The following is a 17,876-nucleotide window of genomic DNA, read 5'->3' as shown; positions in this document are numbered from 1 at the left end:
TATACTAAAATTTGGAACAATATGTATATCAATTTATTAGCAGTTAATACCAGTTTTGAAAATTCGTCACATGCTAAGGTCCAGAGTCCAGAACATCGTTCACTTGTCCAACTTCTCTTGGCATTGCTCCTCCTGAAGTTACTCAAATTTAAAGCAAAAAAAGTCATATTCATCATTGATCCAAACCCAAATGGGCCCATGGGCCATGGCATGGCCAGCCATTTTATCCACAATAACAAAATCTCAGTAGCCACGTCATCGATCCGCACTAATCCCTCTAAATAAAGCATCTGCCGTTGATGACACAGAAAATCAACGGCCACGATCCTCCTCTTCTGCGCCACATACATTTCTCAGAAATAAAAATCAAAACCCCAGTAACGAATCACAGCCGTCCATAGCCCTTATGAGATCAACGTCTAAGATTGTCCTTCCCTCCGTTCGAAAATTTCAATTTGAATCCCCTGGTATAAATCCACTCCCGCTCCCTCCAAATATGATTGCAAATTCAAAGAAAGAAGAGTGGGGCAGTCAAAAGCACCGAAGAAAAGACTAAAGACGAAGGAGAGAGAAAAAGAAAAAGTGTATCAGCAGTTTGCTTGACTTTGCCATTCTTATTTCCACTTTCCTTTGTCTGATTTCTATCACATATTTCTTTCTCTCTTCTCTTATCACTATGGCTTCTCCGAGAAGCTCTTCTTCCTCTTTCCCCCAACACTGCAAATATGATGTGTTTTTGAGTTTCAGAGGTAAAGATACTCGCACTGGTTTCATCAGCTTTTTATATGGATTTTTGTGTGATAAAGAAATTAACACCTTTATGGATGAAAATCTTCCAATCGGAGAAAAAATTTCTGCAGAACTTCTAGAAGCCATTGAAAATTCCAGGATTTCGATAGTTGTATTTTCCAAAAACTACGCATTTTCTACTTGGTGTTTGAATGAGCTCGTCAAAATTCTTGAGTGGAGGAAGAAGGGTCAAATTATGCTACCAATTTTTTATAAGGTAGATCCATCAGAAGTACGTAATCAAAAGGGAAAGTTTGGAGAAGCATTTGAAAAACATGAACAAAATTTCAACATGAATGAAGTGCAAAGATGGAGGGTAGCTCTAGAAGAAGCTGGCAATACACGCGGTTTGCATTACAAAAAAGAGTATGTATTTAATAACCACTTTGTTATCTCCAATTAATTTTACAGTTAAGCAATAACTCCCAAGAACTTTATTTATTTATTTATTTTTGAAATTATCAAACTTTTATACTTTGATCATATCTACTATGAGGGAGCTAGTTAGGCTATAAGGGTCAACATTAGAAAGAGAAGAATATATGATCAATAATCTTGTCAATTACTTAGAAGTTTCTCGCACATAATCTTTATAAAATTTCCCTCCAATTTCTTAATAGATTTATTTAAGCTAGTATTAGTAGTGGATATTCAAAAGGTCTATTTCCTTATCTAAGTAGATTTTCCACACGTCTTTGTGTTAAAAGCCTGAAACTGATTTCCTAATTGGAGAGGGGGAAAAAAAAACCAGGGCTTCAAAGTGATAGTTATCAATTACATACCATTTACTTTTATTTTCAATATATATCAGTAGGTACACAAGCTAAATATCTTTAATTTTGTTCTTGTTCATATTTTATTTTCTAACATATTATTGATTTGTAATTGGCAGATACCATCAATATCCATTTATCCAAGAAATTTTTGAAGAGATATCTTCATTTGTTGGTAAGACAACAATCGTCGAAACTAATTTTGACTTAATTGCATATCAGTTTGAATGAAATAGTTTTCTAGTAGATATTAAAAAAAAAAAAAATCAAGAACAAATTGAAAAAATGCTACCTAACATGCTAGTTATACATTTAGATCTCAAATACCCAATTTTATGGCTTATTCACTTATATGCTAAACTAACAATTAATGTACAATATAAGTGATTAGCCAATATTCAAATTGCAACTAAAATAAGTAAAGCAATATGAAAATTGGAATAAAGAGAAGCAAACCACATGAAAACATTGAATTGTGTTTTGAAGTGGAAAACCAAAGTTCTCAACATAAAAACCTTTCCACAATACCACCGTCAAATCTCCACTAGTGAATAGTTGCTATAAAAGTTTGCATTAGACTTTCCAAACCTAAGCTACTCTAGTACTCGAGCCCTTAAGCTCTAACTTGCAACCGATTACGTCGAATCCTTTCTTCAACTAACCTTCAAAGTACTCATGTTGAATGACCAATTGCAAGTCACCAAGTGTTCTTGGATTTGTGGAAATGCTCTCTAATGATTCCCACCTCCAACAACAATCAACCCTCAATAGGGTGAAAGAGGTGATGGATAAAATCACTTCTCATAGGTATGGAAATGATGAGAGGGAAAGAGGAGAGAGAATGTTGTAGGAATCACTCAATTGACATGGGTTCTCTCTCTCTCAAAGAAACAAGCTCAATGTTGCTCTCTAAGGCTCACAATCTGCTCTCTAGAGTTTTCTCTTGTTGGTATGGTAGATTGCAATGGGTTCTTTATGTTTAAAATGAGCTGGTCAAGAGATAAGAATAACAGTTGGAATTTTGTTCATGAGCAAGTCACAGGCATGACTTGGCTGCAACTTGAATTGAAGAAAGATCTTCCTTTTTTTTGCCATGTGTCCATTTCGTGGCCTAGCATGAATCTTGCAGGAGCGACCTTCTTCACACAGCAACTCTAATTAGGGCTCTAGTACTTCTACTCAATTACAAATTAACCCCCAAAATACATGAGAATTAAGCAAAAATACGAACAAATTTGACACAAAATTAAGCCAACAAATACGTGGACTTCACACAAAATGATAGCGTACTCCAACTACACAAGGCACTTTATTTTGAGATCTTAAGGGGTAGAAATTTGAAGGTGCATGGCTGTATCTAAAAGAATCAATGTGAATATGGAAATGCTTCACTACAAAAAAACTAATCTAATCTAATATTATACATAAAAGCATAAATTTAGAGAAAGGCAAAACTTTGATACCCTAGATTGTCTCATATAATGGCAAGTGGCAAAATAAAAACACTCAGAAAGTGCCAAGTGGCCAAAAAAAAAAAAAAAAAGAAGCAATTCGTTGCCCAAAGAAAACGCACATGTTATCCATTGTACCTTTTTAAATTCATATCATAGTGCAAATTCATTATGTAAAGTTGCGAGTAACATTCTAGACTAAGATATAATGTATACAAAAGAGTTCCTCAATTCGTTGAAGTTTCCTAGTATTCCAAACCATAGACTCAGGTTGGAAGTTGGATTGCCAATAATGTTACTTCGTTATTTAAACCAAAATGTTGGACTTTGCAGTAATACTAGACTTATAGTCACTCTCACTCAATTGTCAAAATGGGTTTTACAAGTTCAAATCATATTAGGAACTCATGTTGGAGATAAAGTATTATCCTGTGAATAGTTTTATCTGCTTCTCAGTCATAATCACCATTTGTACTAAAGAGAAGACAATCTCTAGTATCTGTTTTCTTTGCGATGACAATTAATAAAAGCTACGGTCTATCTTTGCAACATGTTGGCCTTTTTCTACATAAACCTGTCTTCAATCATGGGCAACTATATGTTTTTGTATCCCAGAGTTACAAGTGGAAATGACCTTAGGGTACTTACTGAAAGGTGATAATTTCTATACAAAAAATATTGTATATAAGGAGATCTTCAACAATTTACCTAGAGGTAACAATTGCCATTATTTTTTATTATTTGTAATTGTATGTAATGAAAAATAGATTGTCACTTATGTTGCAATTAATAGATTTTCCCAATAAATATAAGTAAAACTTGCTAAAGTTAAGTTTGTGCAGATATTAAAAAATCAAATCAACATAGAGCATACAACTCTGAAGCAGATATCAATGGAGAAAGACAAATGGAATGTGAAATTAGAGTTTTACGAATATGGGATGCGGTTAACACAGTGAACGACCATAATCTTATCAGTCTTGATATGATATTGGTTGATGAAGAGGTAAGTCCATATTCAATTTTTGAAAATAACTATTTTTTTAATATGGACAAATAAATTTAGAAAGCATATTTTGCAGGGAAAACTACTACATGCAAGTATCAGAAAGAATCTGGCTCAGCGTTACCGACCTCTTTTAAATGAAGGATGCGTGTATGTGATAAAAAATTTCATTGTAGAGGAATATACAGGGAAGTATCGTCATGTACATAACCCACAAAAAATTCTTTTCACGTCAACAACATCGGTCTCTAAAATCGATGGACTCTATCATTCAATACCTCAATACCAATTTGAACTTGCTGATTACGAAACAATAGTTTCCCGTTGCCACGACACAACTTATTTGACCGGTAATTCTTATTACTTTACAAATTATTTCACACAACATTTATTGTACAATTTGTCCTCAATACATCCTTTTCTTTCATGCATCTGCAAATATATTTTGAGTTAGAGAAAATAATACAATTGACAAATCAATACAAACTCTGTTTGAATTAATATCATGGCATTAGCAGATGTGATTGGCATATTGGAATCTATTGGAATCGTCGAGGAAATCAATTCAAATGACCGTCTAACAAAAATTCGAAAGATTCGACTGTTGTTAGAAGAGTAAGTTATACTTTTATTTTCATGTCAAATGTTATGAGCTATTGTAAGTCAATAGTTGACAGCAAAATAAGAGAAATGAAAATGATAATGAAGAAGCTGATTTCAAATCTACTCATACACAATTTCAGGAAAAGATACGTGCAAACAAATTTGTGGGGAAAAACTGCATTGCAGATAGATGATGATGTCTACAAAAGTAATCGAGATCCATTCATTGTAATAGTTACTTCAACTATTGTGAAAACTTACAAAGGTAACATTTCACTTAGCATGGCATTTCCATTTTATTATTATTTTTATTGGGGGGGTGGGGGGTTGGGGGGGCGGCTGGCATCCTCACAATCGAATTTAAATCTTTTCAATGGTGGCTAGCATCCTCACAATTGAATTGAAATCTTTTCAACTTGTTTTAGAGGAGGGAGGATTGGTCTATAATCTCCAAATATATGAGAGAGGAAAGGATTTTATGTCACCAGCCTTTATAGACAAGAATAACTCAAGGTGGCTGTTGAAAAGCATTGAGGATGTGGTTTTAAAGAGGAACCAAAAACAATTTGTTACGACTAGAGAAGTGGATGCTGACTATAAGAATCCAATGCTTTTGGGCATTATTTGAACTCAAGGGAGGGCGCTGACGGAGAATGGTGATTATCCTTGAAGGTCAAAGGATAAGTGGATGGCTGGGCTTCGGATTTTGAGTTATGAAAATTGATAGGACCAGAGCAATCTGTTATTATGAAGTGTAGGGTCATCACCGACTCTAGAGCATTAGGTTGGTGATAAATTTTTAAAATGTTTGCATGTGTCACAATAGGTGAAGAGGAGTTCAAGATGAATAAGTATTTCCTTTCTTGACTTTTCTTTTTGCCATTTTTTCTACCTTTTTAACTAGTTTGGTAAGTGAATTTAGGATGTTGTTTCCTTGCTTGTCTCCTTAGTGTGGTAGTTTTCTATATTAGGCTACGGATTGTATAAATTCATCCAATAAGTAGAGTAGCAATCCAGAAAGTGTTCTTTTTACAAAGAAAGTGTAGTATTCAACAAGTGTGAGTGAAATAGCAAGAGAGAAATAATGAAGAGTGGTGTGTGTAGCAAAGCGTGTAATGTTTTAAACATCAATAAAATCTATTTTATTCATAACTCCTTTGTGTATTCTACTTGAGTGTGGTGAGATTTATAACAAAGTATTTTTTTATGATACTTTTTTTTGGTTACATTTATTTTGACAAAGCTTCTGCAGCTGCAAATCTCTACATGAAGGAGTTGAATCAATCAAGTAAGGCTGATGAGATTGTGGAAAAATGGCTAGCCCTGTCCAAGACGGCAGGACCTTTGCGTTGGTGCTTGAGAATGAGGGTGTCAGAAAGATTTATCTGCAAATGAAAGATATCTGGTGGTGGTTAGAAAAGGCACAATGAAGCAATTCCTTTGAAAACTCTCATGGATAATGATAAAGGAAAGCAACCCATGAGAGAGGAAATCTCTCAACTTGTGAAGAGAGGTGTTACAGTTTGGGCAAGGGTACGAAGGGATTAATATGAGTATGAACGTAGATGTGAAGAGACATTTTTTGGGACAGACATGAGCAAAGGAAAAAAAAAAATACTATATATATATATATATATATAATTTTTTTTTAAGTTCGTGAAATAAGTTGGGCTGTAGCGGACCTAATGTAACACGCCTTGATATGGACTCAATTTAAGAGTACTAGTGGGTCTACACCGAAGCCATCTCATCAGGCCTGAGAGAGACTTTTTCAAGAAAGTTGATAGTTTGGAGGAGGAGATTCCGGATGTGGTGGAGTGAGTAAGGCAGCACATTTTGAGGTTCAGTTGGTTTCTAGGAGTATCTGTGGATGGCTTTGAGGAGTCGTCTGAGGATTTGATATAGAATCTCAAGGGAAAATGGCAGTAGAGTGAGAACACAAAGATCCAGAGTGCCGAAAGGAGTCAGGGAGCTTCAAAATCTTGGGTGTTGTGGTTGAAGGAAGGGGAAAGGAATACGGAGTTCTTTCGTCATTTGGCCAATTCTTCTCATTGTCATATAGATTTCAGGAAACTTAGTTTGGTGGGTAGTTTTTATAAAATTCTAGCTAAAGTCTTAGCCAATCGTCTTAAGGGTGTTTTGGTTAGGATAGTGTCGGATAAGCAAAATGCCCTCATTTAAGGATAACAGATTCTTGATTTGGTCCTAATAGCCAATGAGTGTTTGGATAGCCGCCTAAAATCTAGTAGACTGAGGGAGTTGTGTAAGCTTGGCGTATGATCATGAAAATTGGGGCTTTATATTGTACGTGCTTCAACGATGTGATTTTGAGAAAAAATAGAGAAAGTGGATAGAATTTTGTATTTTAACTGTTAAATTTTCAGTTTTAAAAAATGGCGCTCCAGTTGGTTTCTTTGAGTAGTAGGGGTATTCATCCCAGAGACCCACTTTCCCCATTGCTGTTTGTGATTGTTATGGAGGCCTTAAATAGGTTGATCACTAAAGCAGCGTCAGGAGGTTATTTAAGTGGTTTTTCTATTGATAATGTCCAAGGGGACTCAATTGTTATTTCCCATTTCCATTTTGCAAATGATACTCTCCTTTTTTGAGATGCAAACTCTACACATATTTGGTATCTTCGTTGTATTTTGGTGTGTTTTGAGGCAGTTTCAAGTTTGAGAATTTATTTGGGTAAATCTGAAATTGTGCCGGTAGGGGAAGTTCCAATTCCAAATATTGAGGAGTTAGCGGATGGACTGGGTGCTATATCTCTTCCCTTCCCATGAAGTATTTGGGAGCTTCTTTTAAGGAGATTAGTTGGTTGGAAGATGAATTTGTCCAATGGGGGTTGCCTCACACTTACTAAGAGTACTTATCTAGCCTTGCACTTATCTCTTTTCTCTTTTCCCTTTACCTGTGGGCGTTGTTAATAAATTGGAGATAATTTAGAGGGTTTTGGAACATTTGTTTAGAGGGTTTTGGAACATTTGTTTTTGAAAACGTTATGAGTGAACTTCGCTGCTTGTATCCTTCTGGATTGAGGGGTTACTAGATATCATGGATTCTTTGTACTCTAGTAATTTAGTTAGCTGTTTGATGTTTTTTTTAAAATTTATATGAATTTTATTTTCCTACTTGTTCTTTTGTACTTTTTTTTGTGCCTTTTCTGTATACGGCCTGCGTATGAGGATTGCACTTTTATTTCATGAATGAATTTATTTTCCACTAAAAAAACATTTCACTTAGCAATTTAACAAATATATAATGCCTCAAGATCAATAATCCTAATATATACTGTTTAACTTTTTGTAGGTGAGTATCATCTATCATCCACATGTGCAACAAAGCTGTACATCAACCTTGACATTCCAGAGGTTACAAGAGTTCGAGACAAGTGAAAATACTACCATGCTTTTTACTTTTTTTTATTATTTAAAATTATGCAAACTAACCAAAAATAATATGAAATGTTATGAATAGATTGCACAACACAATAAAAGGATCACCTAGAGTAGCAGATGGAGAACTTCCCCTACATGATAGAAAGACGATAGCTGAATTAAAGGACTTGGAATGGAACTCAAAGACACAGGTATCAATCGTACTTATACGGCTTAAATTCGCTGTTGTATATGATTATTTAGTAGTTCTATAATAACTTTTTAAAAAAACCTTTATATTGCAGGACATGGTGGTGACATGCCAAGCCAAAATCGTTAATGTCAATAATAGATGCGGATGGTATTATAATGCATGTCATAAATGCAAGAAAAAGGTCAAACCTTCCAAAGGAGTTTTATGGTGTGAGCATTGTAAAGTCGAGCCTAAATCTGCAGTACCAAGGTTAACCACAAATAATGTTGAGTACCAAATAAGTAGCAATTCTAAAAATATATTTTAAAGTTCAGACTCGCACACACATAATATATATACACACACACTTCTACTAACAAATTTGTAAATGAAATAGATATAGGATACAAACCAAAGTAGAAGATGAAACCGGGTCAACGACGTTCATTTTGTTTGACAGAGAGTCTGAAAAATTTATATCTAAGACTGCAAAAGAACTTGCAGAGATGAAAGAAAAGGTAACTAAAATATACAAATTGTACATTTGTGCTGTGAAACAACAACATTAAATATATATATATATATACACACACACACAACACATCATATTTTCTCTTCTTATAACCTTATAAAGTTATGACATTTTCAATTTATACAGGATTTGAATGATAATAGCCTACCTTGGGAGATTGGGAACATAGTTGGCAAGGAATGTTTGTTCCAATTGCGTCTTGATAAATATAATTTGAAACATGGAAGAGAGGACTACACAGTTTCAAGAATCTTTGAGCCAGATATCTCACACAAACAGAATGCCTCATATGAAGTTGAAATCCAAAAGGTAATTGTTAACTAATTCATTCTTATAATAAGTTAATTTTCAACATATTCATGACATCTCAATTGCCATCAAAATCATCATAAACAATATTAACAACACAATATTTTGTATATAATGTGATGCTCTGTCTAACCAAATTGTCAATCATTGCAGGAAAACAAATATGCATTTGTAGGAAAATCAGAGAATCACAACTCCTTCAACAATCAACTAATTGAAGTATCAGAAACCTCTGTTAAATGTGATGCATTGACTGCTGCCAAAATTGTTGAAGATTTACAATCAGATGACAATAATATGCCAATCCAAATACCTCACAAACGCGGCCAAACTACTAAACAGAACGTATCAAAGAAGAAAAAGATTTGAAGAGGAAACAAGAACAACTTATTATTAAGATTTTTATGATATAATGTTTATGTTAAGTTGATTTATGCATCATTTTAGAATCTTTATTATATCATGTTTATGTGATTATAGATGAAACTAATCTATATCAATGTTATGAATACCATTTTGGAATCCGTTTCGGAACCCGTTTTGATTTGTTCATTGGAATGAAATAATTCGGTATTGGTCAATTTCGGATACCATTTTGGAAACCATTTTGGAATTACTGCTAAAATATATATGTATATATTATTATTACTATTATATAAAATAATGAATTTAATATTGTTTTCTATTAAAAAAAGTGGGATTATTGTTTTAAAAAAACATTTATTTATGGTTTTTTTTTTTTAACTCACATTTTGGGTAATTCTACACAAGTGAGCTTCCAAGAAACTTCCTGTTGACTACTTTTTCAGTTTTTCCCATTTCCCAACCCACCCACATGACTAGTGACAACACTATAACCTGCTCCAATGCTACTTTCATTATTGCTAGTTTTTTTTCATCATTTCACCTTCTGAGCTATTTTCTCCTCTTCTCATCTTCTTCTTCTTCTTCTTCTCCCTTTTTGTTTCACAATTCACACCATTTTTGCTTCATCTTGTTGTTCAATTTTATTTTGAACTTCTCTATCATGGTTGAGAGGGTCAGGTAGTGAGAGATGATAGAGAGAAAAGGAGCTTCAAGTGCAAAAATGAGATACTGATGAGAGAATGAGAAGGATTTTTGGTGATCTAGCGAAAAAGATGCCGATCAAGTTTAGAAAGGGGAAATAAGAAGCCAAAATTCATACTGGCCAAAAAATGAATTTTGGCTGAAATTGGCCTGAATTGACCGAAATGCCCGGAATAGGCCGAAATGGGGTGAAATTTAATCTGAGGTGGAATGAAGGGTACTACCATTCCGTTTTACACATCGGTACGATATATTCCAGCCGAAACGGAACCGAATCCATAGCATTGATCTATATATATATATATATATATGGGGAAATGCTAATGAATGTCCTTAGGGCATTGGTTAACAATCCATTTTAAGCAATATTTATTGTTGCTACATTTCTGTTTAGTCACCTCAATATTTTTTTTCTTATTTTTTATCTTTAATTTTTTTGAAAAGCTTAATTATATATATAAATATATTGACTTTACAAATTCATCTTAAACAGTTTTAACTTTACACATTCATCTACTTTAATTTTGATGCTATAAATAAATAATAAATCAACGAAAAATTAAAACAAAAATATTGTTTGTACATATTCATCTTGGTAGTCTTAACTTTACATATAATTTTATCTTTATATGTTCATCTACTTTAATTTAAATGTTTGCAACTAAAAAATAAAATCTATGATTTTTTTTTTTAAAGAAAATGTCTATAAAAAGGTATTCACAAGCCTTGCTTAATCTTTGACATTAAAAAAGATACAATCTAACAGCTGGCCTATAGGAGTTCGAATCAAGCAAGTTACAAATCTCTTACAAGAGGTTTGTGCGCCCATTATTCTATTATCAACTAATTCATATACGTTCCTTGATGCAAGTAATTTAAATGCTTTTAATGAATGATGTTTGTTGTGACATGATTTGGGGAAAAATCATAGTATAATTTGTCATATTTTGTATTATTGTTAGATTTTAGTTTATTTGGATGACAACAAGATAGTGTGGACAATATAATGAAGAAAGTTTATGTAATTGAAGAAGATGGTTTTTGGGTAGTTTCTTTTTACTGTTTGTAAATATTTTATTTGACAAATTAGAAGTAAATTGTTATGTCTTTGTTATGTGACGTTCCTAGATACTCAAAGTAATTTTTTAAAGTGTCTACAAATATTTTATATTGCTCTTCATCTTCCTTATCTCATTAGTATATTTTTCAAGATTAAAAAAAAAAAAAACAAATTCAATTTTATATTTAAAATTATTTATTTATCTATTCATTACTCACATGTTGGATTAGATTATGAAAGTATTGACAAAATTCTTCTTTTTTCAAAAAAAAAAAAAAAATTTCTCTACTTTTTTCCAATGTTTTGTATACTGTTTCAATAAATCGTTACATACCGTTTCAGGTTTACCTATATATATTATTCATAAAAAAAAAAATAAACCCAAATATTAGTTTAATAATAATAATAATAATAATAATAATAATAATAATAGTAATAGTAATAGTGACAAGTATCACTCAATTATTTATAGAATATAATAAGAGTAATAATATGAAAAAAAGAAAAACAAAAACCTAGATGTTAATATTAGTCACGTGGATGTGACTGTGGAATAGTGGAAGAGGTTTAAATTATAGTTTCAAAATTACTACTATATATATATATATATATAAACTAGTATTATTATTTAGTGATTAATAAAATAATATTTTTACTAATTGCTATTATATAACCAAGTGATATAAATTAATGAGTTTAATATGTGGTTTAAAAAGAAAATCATAATAAAGGGAATTGGATTGGTTATTGTAGGGACTAGGTTTGTTCACTTCTACTATTAGATGAGTGAACTCAGGCCCAACTAGCCTAATATAATAAATTTATAGAGAGTGGGTTTAAGAACTAGGCTTTAGTGAGGGATACAACAACTAGACATGATTGTGGATTGATTTGAACAACAAGAACATGGGCTAAAGTATGAAATTTTGTCCTCGAGGATCGAAAAAGGAAAAAGAAACGGAAAACACAGTAGCCATTTGTATGGTCTTTAAAGCTCTTGTTACCAAGCACCAAAGAAGTAATAAGAACCACAAGCTCCTTAGATGAGAGCCGATGACAAAATTTCATATTTTAGCCCATGTTCTTGTTGTTCAAATCAACCTGCAATCATGTCTAGCTGTTGTATCCCTTACTAAAACCTAGTTCTTAAACTCATTCTCTACAAATTCATTGTATTGGGCTAGTTGGGTCTGAGTTCACTCACCTAATAGTAGAAGTGTCCAAACCTAGTCCCTACGGTTAAAAAAATCAAATTTGGTCTTTTTTTTTGGTAATTTTTTTTTTTGATACAATAATAGTAATAGTGACAAGTATCACTCAATTATTTATAGAATATTTTTTTGTAAATAATTGAATTGGTTGGGATACTTAGGCTTTGTTTGGGAGTTTATAAGGGAATGGAATAAAATGAAATAATCATAAAAGAATAGAAAGAAATGGAATTGAATGGAATGTATTTAAGTAAGGGAAAACAATGGAAAAGAAAGGAATGTAATGAAATTAAGTAATCTCGATTAGATGTTTTAAAATAAAGGAATAAAAATGAATGGAATGTAAGTAATCTTGTTTGAGAGTAACAGAGAAGGAATGAAATGAAATCATTTTATGACAATATTACTATTATACCCCTATTTTAAAATAAATAGTTAAATATATAGGGGGTATTTTGGGAGTTTTAGTAAAAAATTCATTAAATCTGATTTCATTCCTATTAGGAATGCTATAAGCATATAGATAATAATTGTTGTATTGAGATTTAGTTAGTTAGTTGCAATTCCAAGCATGTTAATCACATTTAGCACATGTTGGAATTATTAATGCATACGAGAAATAATAGAACCAATAGGATGAGGCCATTAGACCAATGAGATTAGAGTTAGTCTCCTATAAATACATGATTGTAATCCAATATGAGATATCAATTGAAGAATAAACCAACTTTCTAGTGCATTAGTGCATCTCTCTCTCTCTTTCTTTATGAAGGGTGACTATCTCGAATTAAGTCAATTTCCATACAATTCCCATCAATCCCCCTATAATTATTGTCTATCCCCATTAGGAACTACTGGATTCCTAACAATTCCCTCCCATTCCTCCCAATTTCGGGGAAAAGAAAATTTGAGATTTTAAGGGAATAAAGAGGAATTAGTGTCTTCTCCTATCCATTCTATTCCTTCCCACTTAAACTCCCAAACAAATGAATAAACTTTCCATTCCCTCCATTAAAACTCCTAAACAAAGGAAAGGAAGAATATTTTAAAATTATTCTTTTCATTTCTTTTCATTCCATTCAATTCCCTTCTTCCAAACGATGGTTTAAAGCATTAGTATCTAGAGTTGTAAAACTCCGGATATACTATATTTTAGCATCAAATCACAAAAACCCACAAAATACATGCATTATCTGGATGCGTATATGCTAAAATTTTTACAATACTGCTACAGTAAGCTTCTACATATACACTTTACTATTCACGGATTGTAAACATAAATTAAAATTTTTTTTTTATTACTTTGACCTTTTGTCTTCTCTCTTTCTCACTCACTTCCCTCTCTTTCTCCCTCTTCTCTATCATCTCTCCATTTCTCCCTCATACCACTACCATAGTCCAGACTCCAAATTCGCTCTACAATCAACGGAGCCACCATCATCATGTCAACTGTGTTCTTCAACTTAGTCTTAAACCCATATCAAATCTCCAGTCCACAAATCCACCATACTATTGCTAAAGAGCGTTGATGCTGTTCTTAACAATTGCTAATAGCCACAAGAATTTTAGAGAACAACCATCGTCTTTGCCACATAGAACCCAGATTTGTTCTCCAATTCCACTAGTGGAGATCGGCGTGGAGGCACGGTTGAGGTGGAGATTGGCATGGAGGCACGGTTGAGGTGAAGATCAGCGTGGTGGGTTTCTAGATTGGCGAGATTGGCGGTGGTGGGTTTTTGGGTTCGGCGCAGTGGTTGTTGTCGACGAGATCGGCAGTGGTGGCTGTTTCTTGTGGTTGTTGTTAGGTGACTTTTGGCAAATTTTGTGTGTGTGTGTGTGTGTGTGTTTTTGTTTTTGTTTTGTTTTTGGTTTCTTCTTGGTGATTCTTGTAGTGGTTGTTTTTTGTGCTTGTTGGTTGTGATTTTTGGCGGTTTCTTTATGTTTTTTTTTTTAGTGGCAGTTTCTTGTGGCTGGATTTTTAAAATATATTTTATGGTAGTGGTGATCTTTTAGACACAGAAAAATGAAGAAGAAGAGAGACTGAGAGAAAAAAGAGAGAAAGAGGAGAGGAAGAGAGAAAGAGGCTGTGAAATTAATATTTTAATGAATAGTTGATATAAATAAGAAATGAGATGTTTGGTGAATTGTAAAATGTTACTTTATAATTGATAAAATTGCTTTTGAGATGGTAAAATAGGATATTTGTTAAATACTAGATGCGAAGGCTCTTATAATTATGAAGCTTCTAGGAAGCTCTACTCCCACCAAGGCTGCAAAGCACCAACTACCCACGTGCATTGGGCTCATAAATATCACATTCCAAAGTTTTTATTCATTTATTTATTTTTTCAAAGTCTCATAAATTGATAAAAGTCTCACACTCTCACTTTATCTCTCTAGAAGTGAGTTTTGTCTACAATGACTTGATTTTTTATTTTTTATTTCCAGATCCAATGTGAAGCTTATGTTTCTTCTTCTTCTTCTTCTTAAATCTGATGTGAACCAGGAAGCAAACCCAAAATGCATGTTGGTAGAATCTCTAATTTTGGCTGGTATTGGCCGAAACTCACTGGAACGACCGAAACACCCTAAAACTGGCCGGATTTTGATCTAAGGTGGAACATAGGGTATTTTGGTTCTGAATTGTATACAAGTATGAGAAATTTCGTCTGTTATGGCCGTAATGGAACAAAATTTATAACATTGCTTTTATCCTCTTTCGAATCAAACTCTTGAATTAGATTATAATCATCATGTGTAAAGCTACAACTGTCACTTTTGCTTGGGATTAGCCACTTATTTTTATTGTGTGACTTCAAAGTCCTATTAAAAAATTTGAATCTGATTTTGCATTGGATATTTAGGCTTGATTACATCACATTTTATGTTTAACATATTCGGGAGAAGGAATTCAACTTTAATGTGAGTTCTACTTTTCGTTTTCTTTTTCATTTTGAATTTTAGTTTTTTTTGAGTTTTATTAATTTTTGAAATATGTTTTTCAGTGTTTTGGATTGTAAGGTAGAAAAAATTGGGTTTGAGATTTGTTTAGAACTAAAAAAAAAAATAATTTCCAAATTCTATATAGTTTTTACACAAAATGTTATAAATAAATTTTATTAAAAAAATGAATATTTTCACTAACTTACATTTTAAATTTCTGAGAAAAAGTTGTATTGTCATTTCAGTATGACAACAATTATATATATTAATTACATTTGCGATTGTTCTTGTAATAAATGAAAATATGATCATGAAATACATTACTCTTTATTAAATTAGTCCAAATTGTAAAAAATAAATTTATGAGACAACCCTAAAAAATTGTCACGCGCAACATGCAAGTTCGCAACTAATTAATTTAAAAACTCAATTAAATTGTAATATCCTACTATTAGAATTTTATTGTGTTTTTAGATACCATACTTATAAATTAACAAGTTTTACAGATTTTAATATGCCTAATGCATAAATAATTCCACGAATTGTACGGGTTGTAGAGTGGTCTATATATATATATATATATATATAAGTTGAAGCATAACATTTATTATTGTTATGCTCATATTGCATCACCTTATCCACCACATCATTGGCCACAATCACTATTTTCTTATTTATTTTTTATTCTAAAGTTTTTTTAATAGATTGACTTTACACATTCATCTTGGACAGTTTCAATTTTACATATAACTTTGTATTTACATATTCATCTACTTTAATTTAGATGTTTATAACTAAATAATAAAATCAATGAAGAATCAAAATCCAAAAACAATGTCTATACATATATATCTATACTATATATAATAATGGAAGCTTTGCAATAAATTTTACAAAGCTCTTTTTACTTTGTTCAACATTTTATCTTCTTCAACCATTATCTTCTTAGTTCAATCTTTCATCTCCTTCAATCAATGTCTTCTTAAAATTTTCATTTGATTTCCTATATAGATTTTTAAATTTTCTCATTTAAATTTTCTTAATTTCTAAAGTTTCATTTTTTTTCAACCTTTCATCTACTTCCATCCTTCCTCTTCCATCTTAATTTTCTTATGAATTTCTTTTTACATCATTTCCACCTTTCTCTCCTATTCCTTCCAAGTTGTTTATGGCAAAAAAAGACAATACTCTCTCTCTCCCCTAATTTTTTTCTCCATTCGGTAGATTTTTATACTGTTTCAAATTTTTTTTTTATATATATATTACTGTCACATCACATTTGTTTCTCTTTTTACAAAATTTATATCGACTTTTATTCATTTTTAGGTATTTTGGTATTCCAATTTTCGATCACAAGTTCTTTTTCTTTATCCCATTGGTTTGATTTGATTTGGGTTAATAATTAATTAGTTAGGATTTAACTTTTTATAGTGATCTATTTATATGTTAAACATTGAGACTTTACTAAATTTTGTTAATATTTAAATCCTTTTGGGTGGACAAAGTTGTAGTGTTTGTAGAGAAAGTACTCTTAATAATCGTAATAGAAGTACTCCATAGTACCAATTATTTAGACAAATGCAAAGATTAGTGTCGATACCATATTTTGTCTAGCCCCGATTCATGCGTCAAAACAAAGACCAAAAGAATTAGAAAATGTGCAAAATCATGAATTTCAAAGCAAAAAAGGGTCAAAATAAGTACAAAATGTTTAACAGTGAATCAAAAAGTCACAATATTTGAAAAACCCATTTTACAGAAAATCTAATGGAACCCTAACCGGGTATGGTAAAAAAGTTAGCTTTTTGTTCCCACTGTTGGATCATGTTGAATTTTGGACCATCTTGAAGGGCATATTTTTCCCTTTGAAACTATAGTTTACGGGCCAAAATCAGAGTTAAATTAGATGAGATATCAGAAAAATATCAAAACCCTAATAAAGGTCTTAAAGAAATTGATAGTGGGGAGAGGGGAGAAGTCTTAAATCTTGTACCATGTATCCAAGAGTTATACCTTTTGGACATTGAAGGTTGTTGAATAAATTAAACTAATGGCATGTTTGGTAGACTCTAATAGGCGTTGTAATGTAATAGTTATTCCTCTGGTTTATTTATTCTTTAGTTTGGTTATGTTTTTATTACAATGAATAGTCATTCCTTATGAATAGCTATTCTTCAAAATGAGGAATAACTATTTCTCTTTAAAAGGTGGTATTAGTTATTCCTTAATAAGTGCAATAATTTTTATACTCAATATATTTCTGTAGGGACTCAATTTGGATTGACCCTGAGTATGAATGGGTTTTAAGCCCAACAAGCCCAAACAATAAATTTATAGAGAGTGGGTTAAAGGTTTAGGCGCTGGCCGTCATTCATCAAGCATGAACTCTTATTTATAAAAAGACACTTAGAGTTTCTATACAACTGGGAGGATGCTCCTCGGCCCATGACCGAGGAAGCCTTTTGCTTCTCTTCCCCCCCCCCCCTATTTTTACTTTACTTGCTTTCCTTATATAGTCTTCATCTTCCTATCTCCTTATTCCATCTGTTGATCATTCA

The 17,876-nt window shown here is 32.2% G+C and overlaps 1 protein-coding gene across 2 annotated transcripts; it reads left to right on the top strand.

Moving 5' to 3' along the window:
- The first annotated feature begins 487 nt into the window (after positions 1-487).
- On the top strand, positions 488-9,551 carry LOC112008489 (uncharacterized). 2 transcript variants are annotated; one of them, XM_065776070.1, is made up of 13 exons: positions 489-749; positions 861-1,155; positions 1,682-1,737; positions 3,856-4,019; positions 4,096-4,369; positions 4,538-4,634; positions 4,763-4,887; positions 7,935-8,016; positions 8,103-8,214; positions 8,308-8,465; positions 8,593-8,713; positions 8,854-9,036; positions 9,190-9,551. In XM_065776070.1, the coding sequence occupies exons 1-13, from the start codon at positions 677-679 to the stop codon at positions 9,403-9,405; spliced, it is 1,956 nt and encodes a 651-aa protein (XP_065632142.1). In that variant the 5' UTR covers positions 489-676; the 3' UTR covers positions 9,406-9,551. The 2 variants fall into 2 exon arrangements, with proteins under 2 accessions (XP_065632140.1, XP_065632142.1); XM_065776068.1 differs by having other exon boundaries at positions 488-1,155.
- Positions 9,552-17,876: the final 8,325 nt, after the last annotated feature.

Source organism: Quercus suber, unplaced genomic scaffold (genome assembly GCF_002906115.3).
Source record: "Quercus suber isolate HL8 unplaced genomic scaffold, Cork oak 2.0 scaffold_127, whole genome shotgun sequence".
NCBI classification, from domain to species: Eukaryota; Viridiplantae; Streptophyta; class Magnoliopsida; order Fagales; family Fagaceae; genus Quercus; species Quercus suber.
Note: the sequence above shows the minus strand (reverse complement) of the source record. Positions and strands in the feature narration are given on the sequence as shown.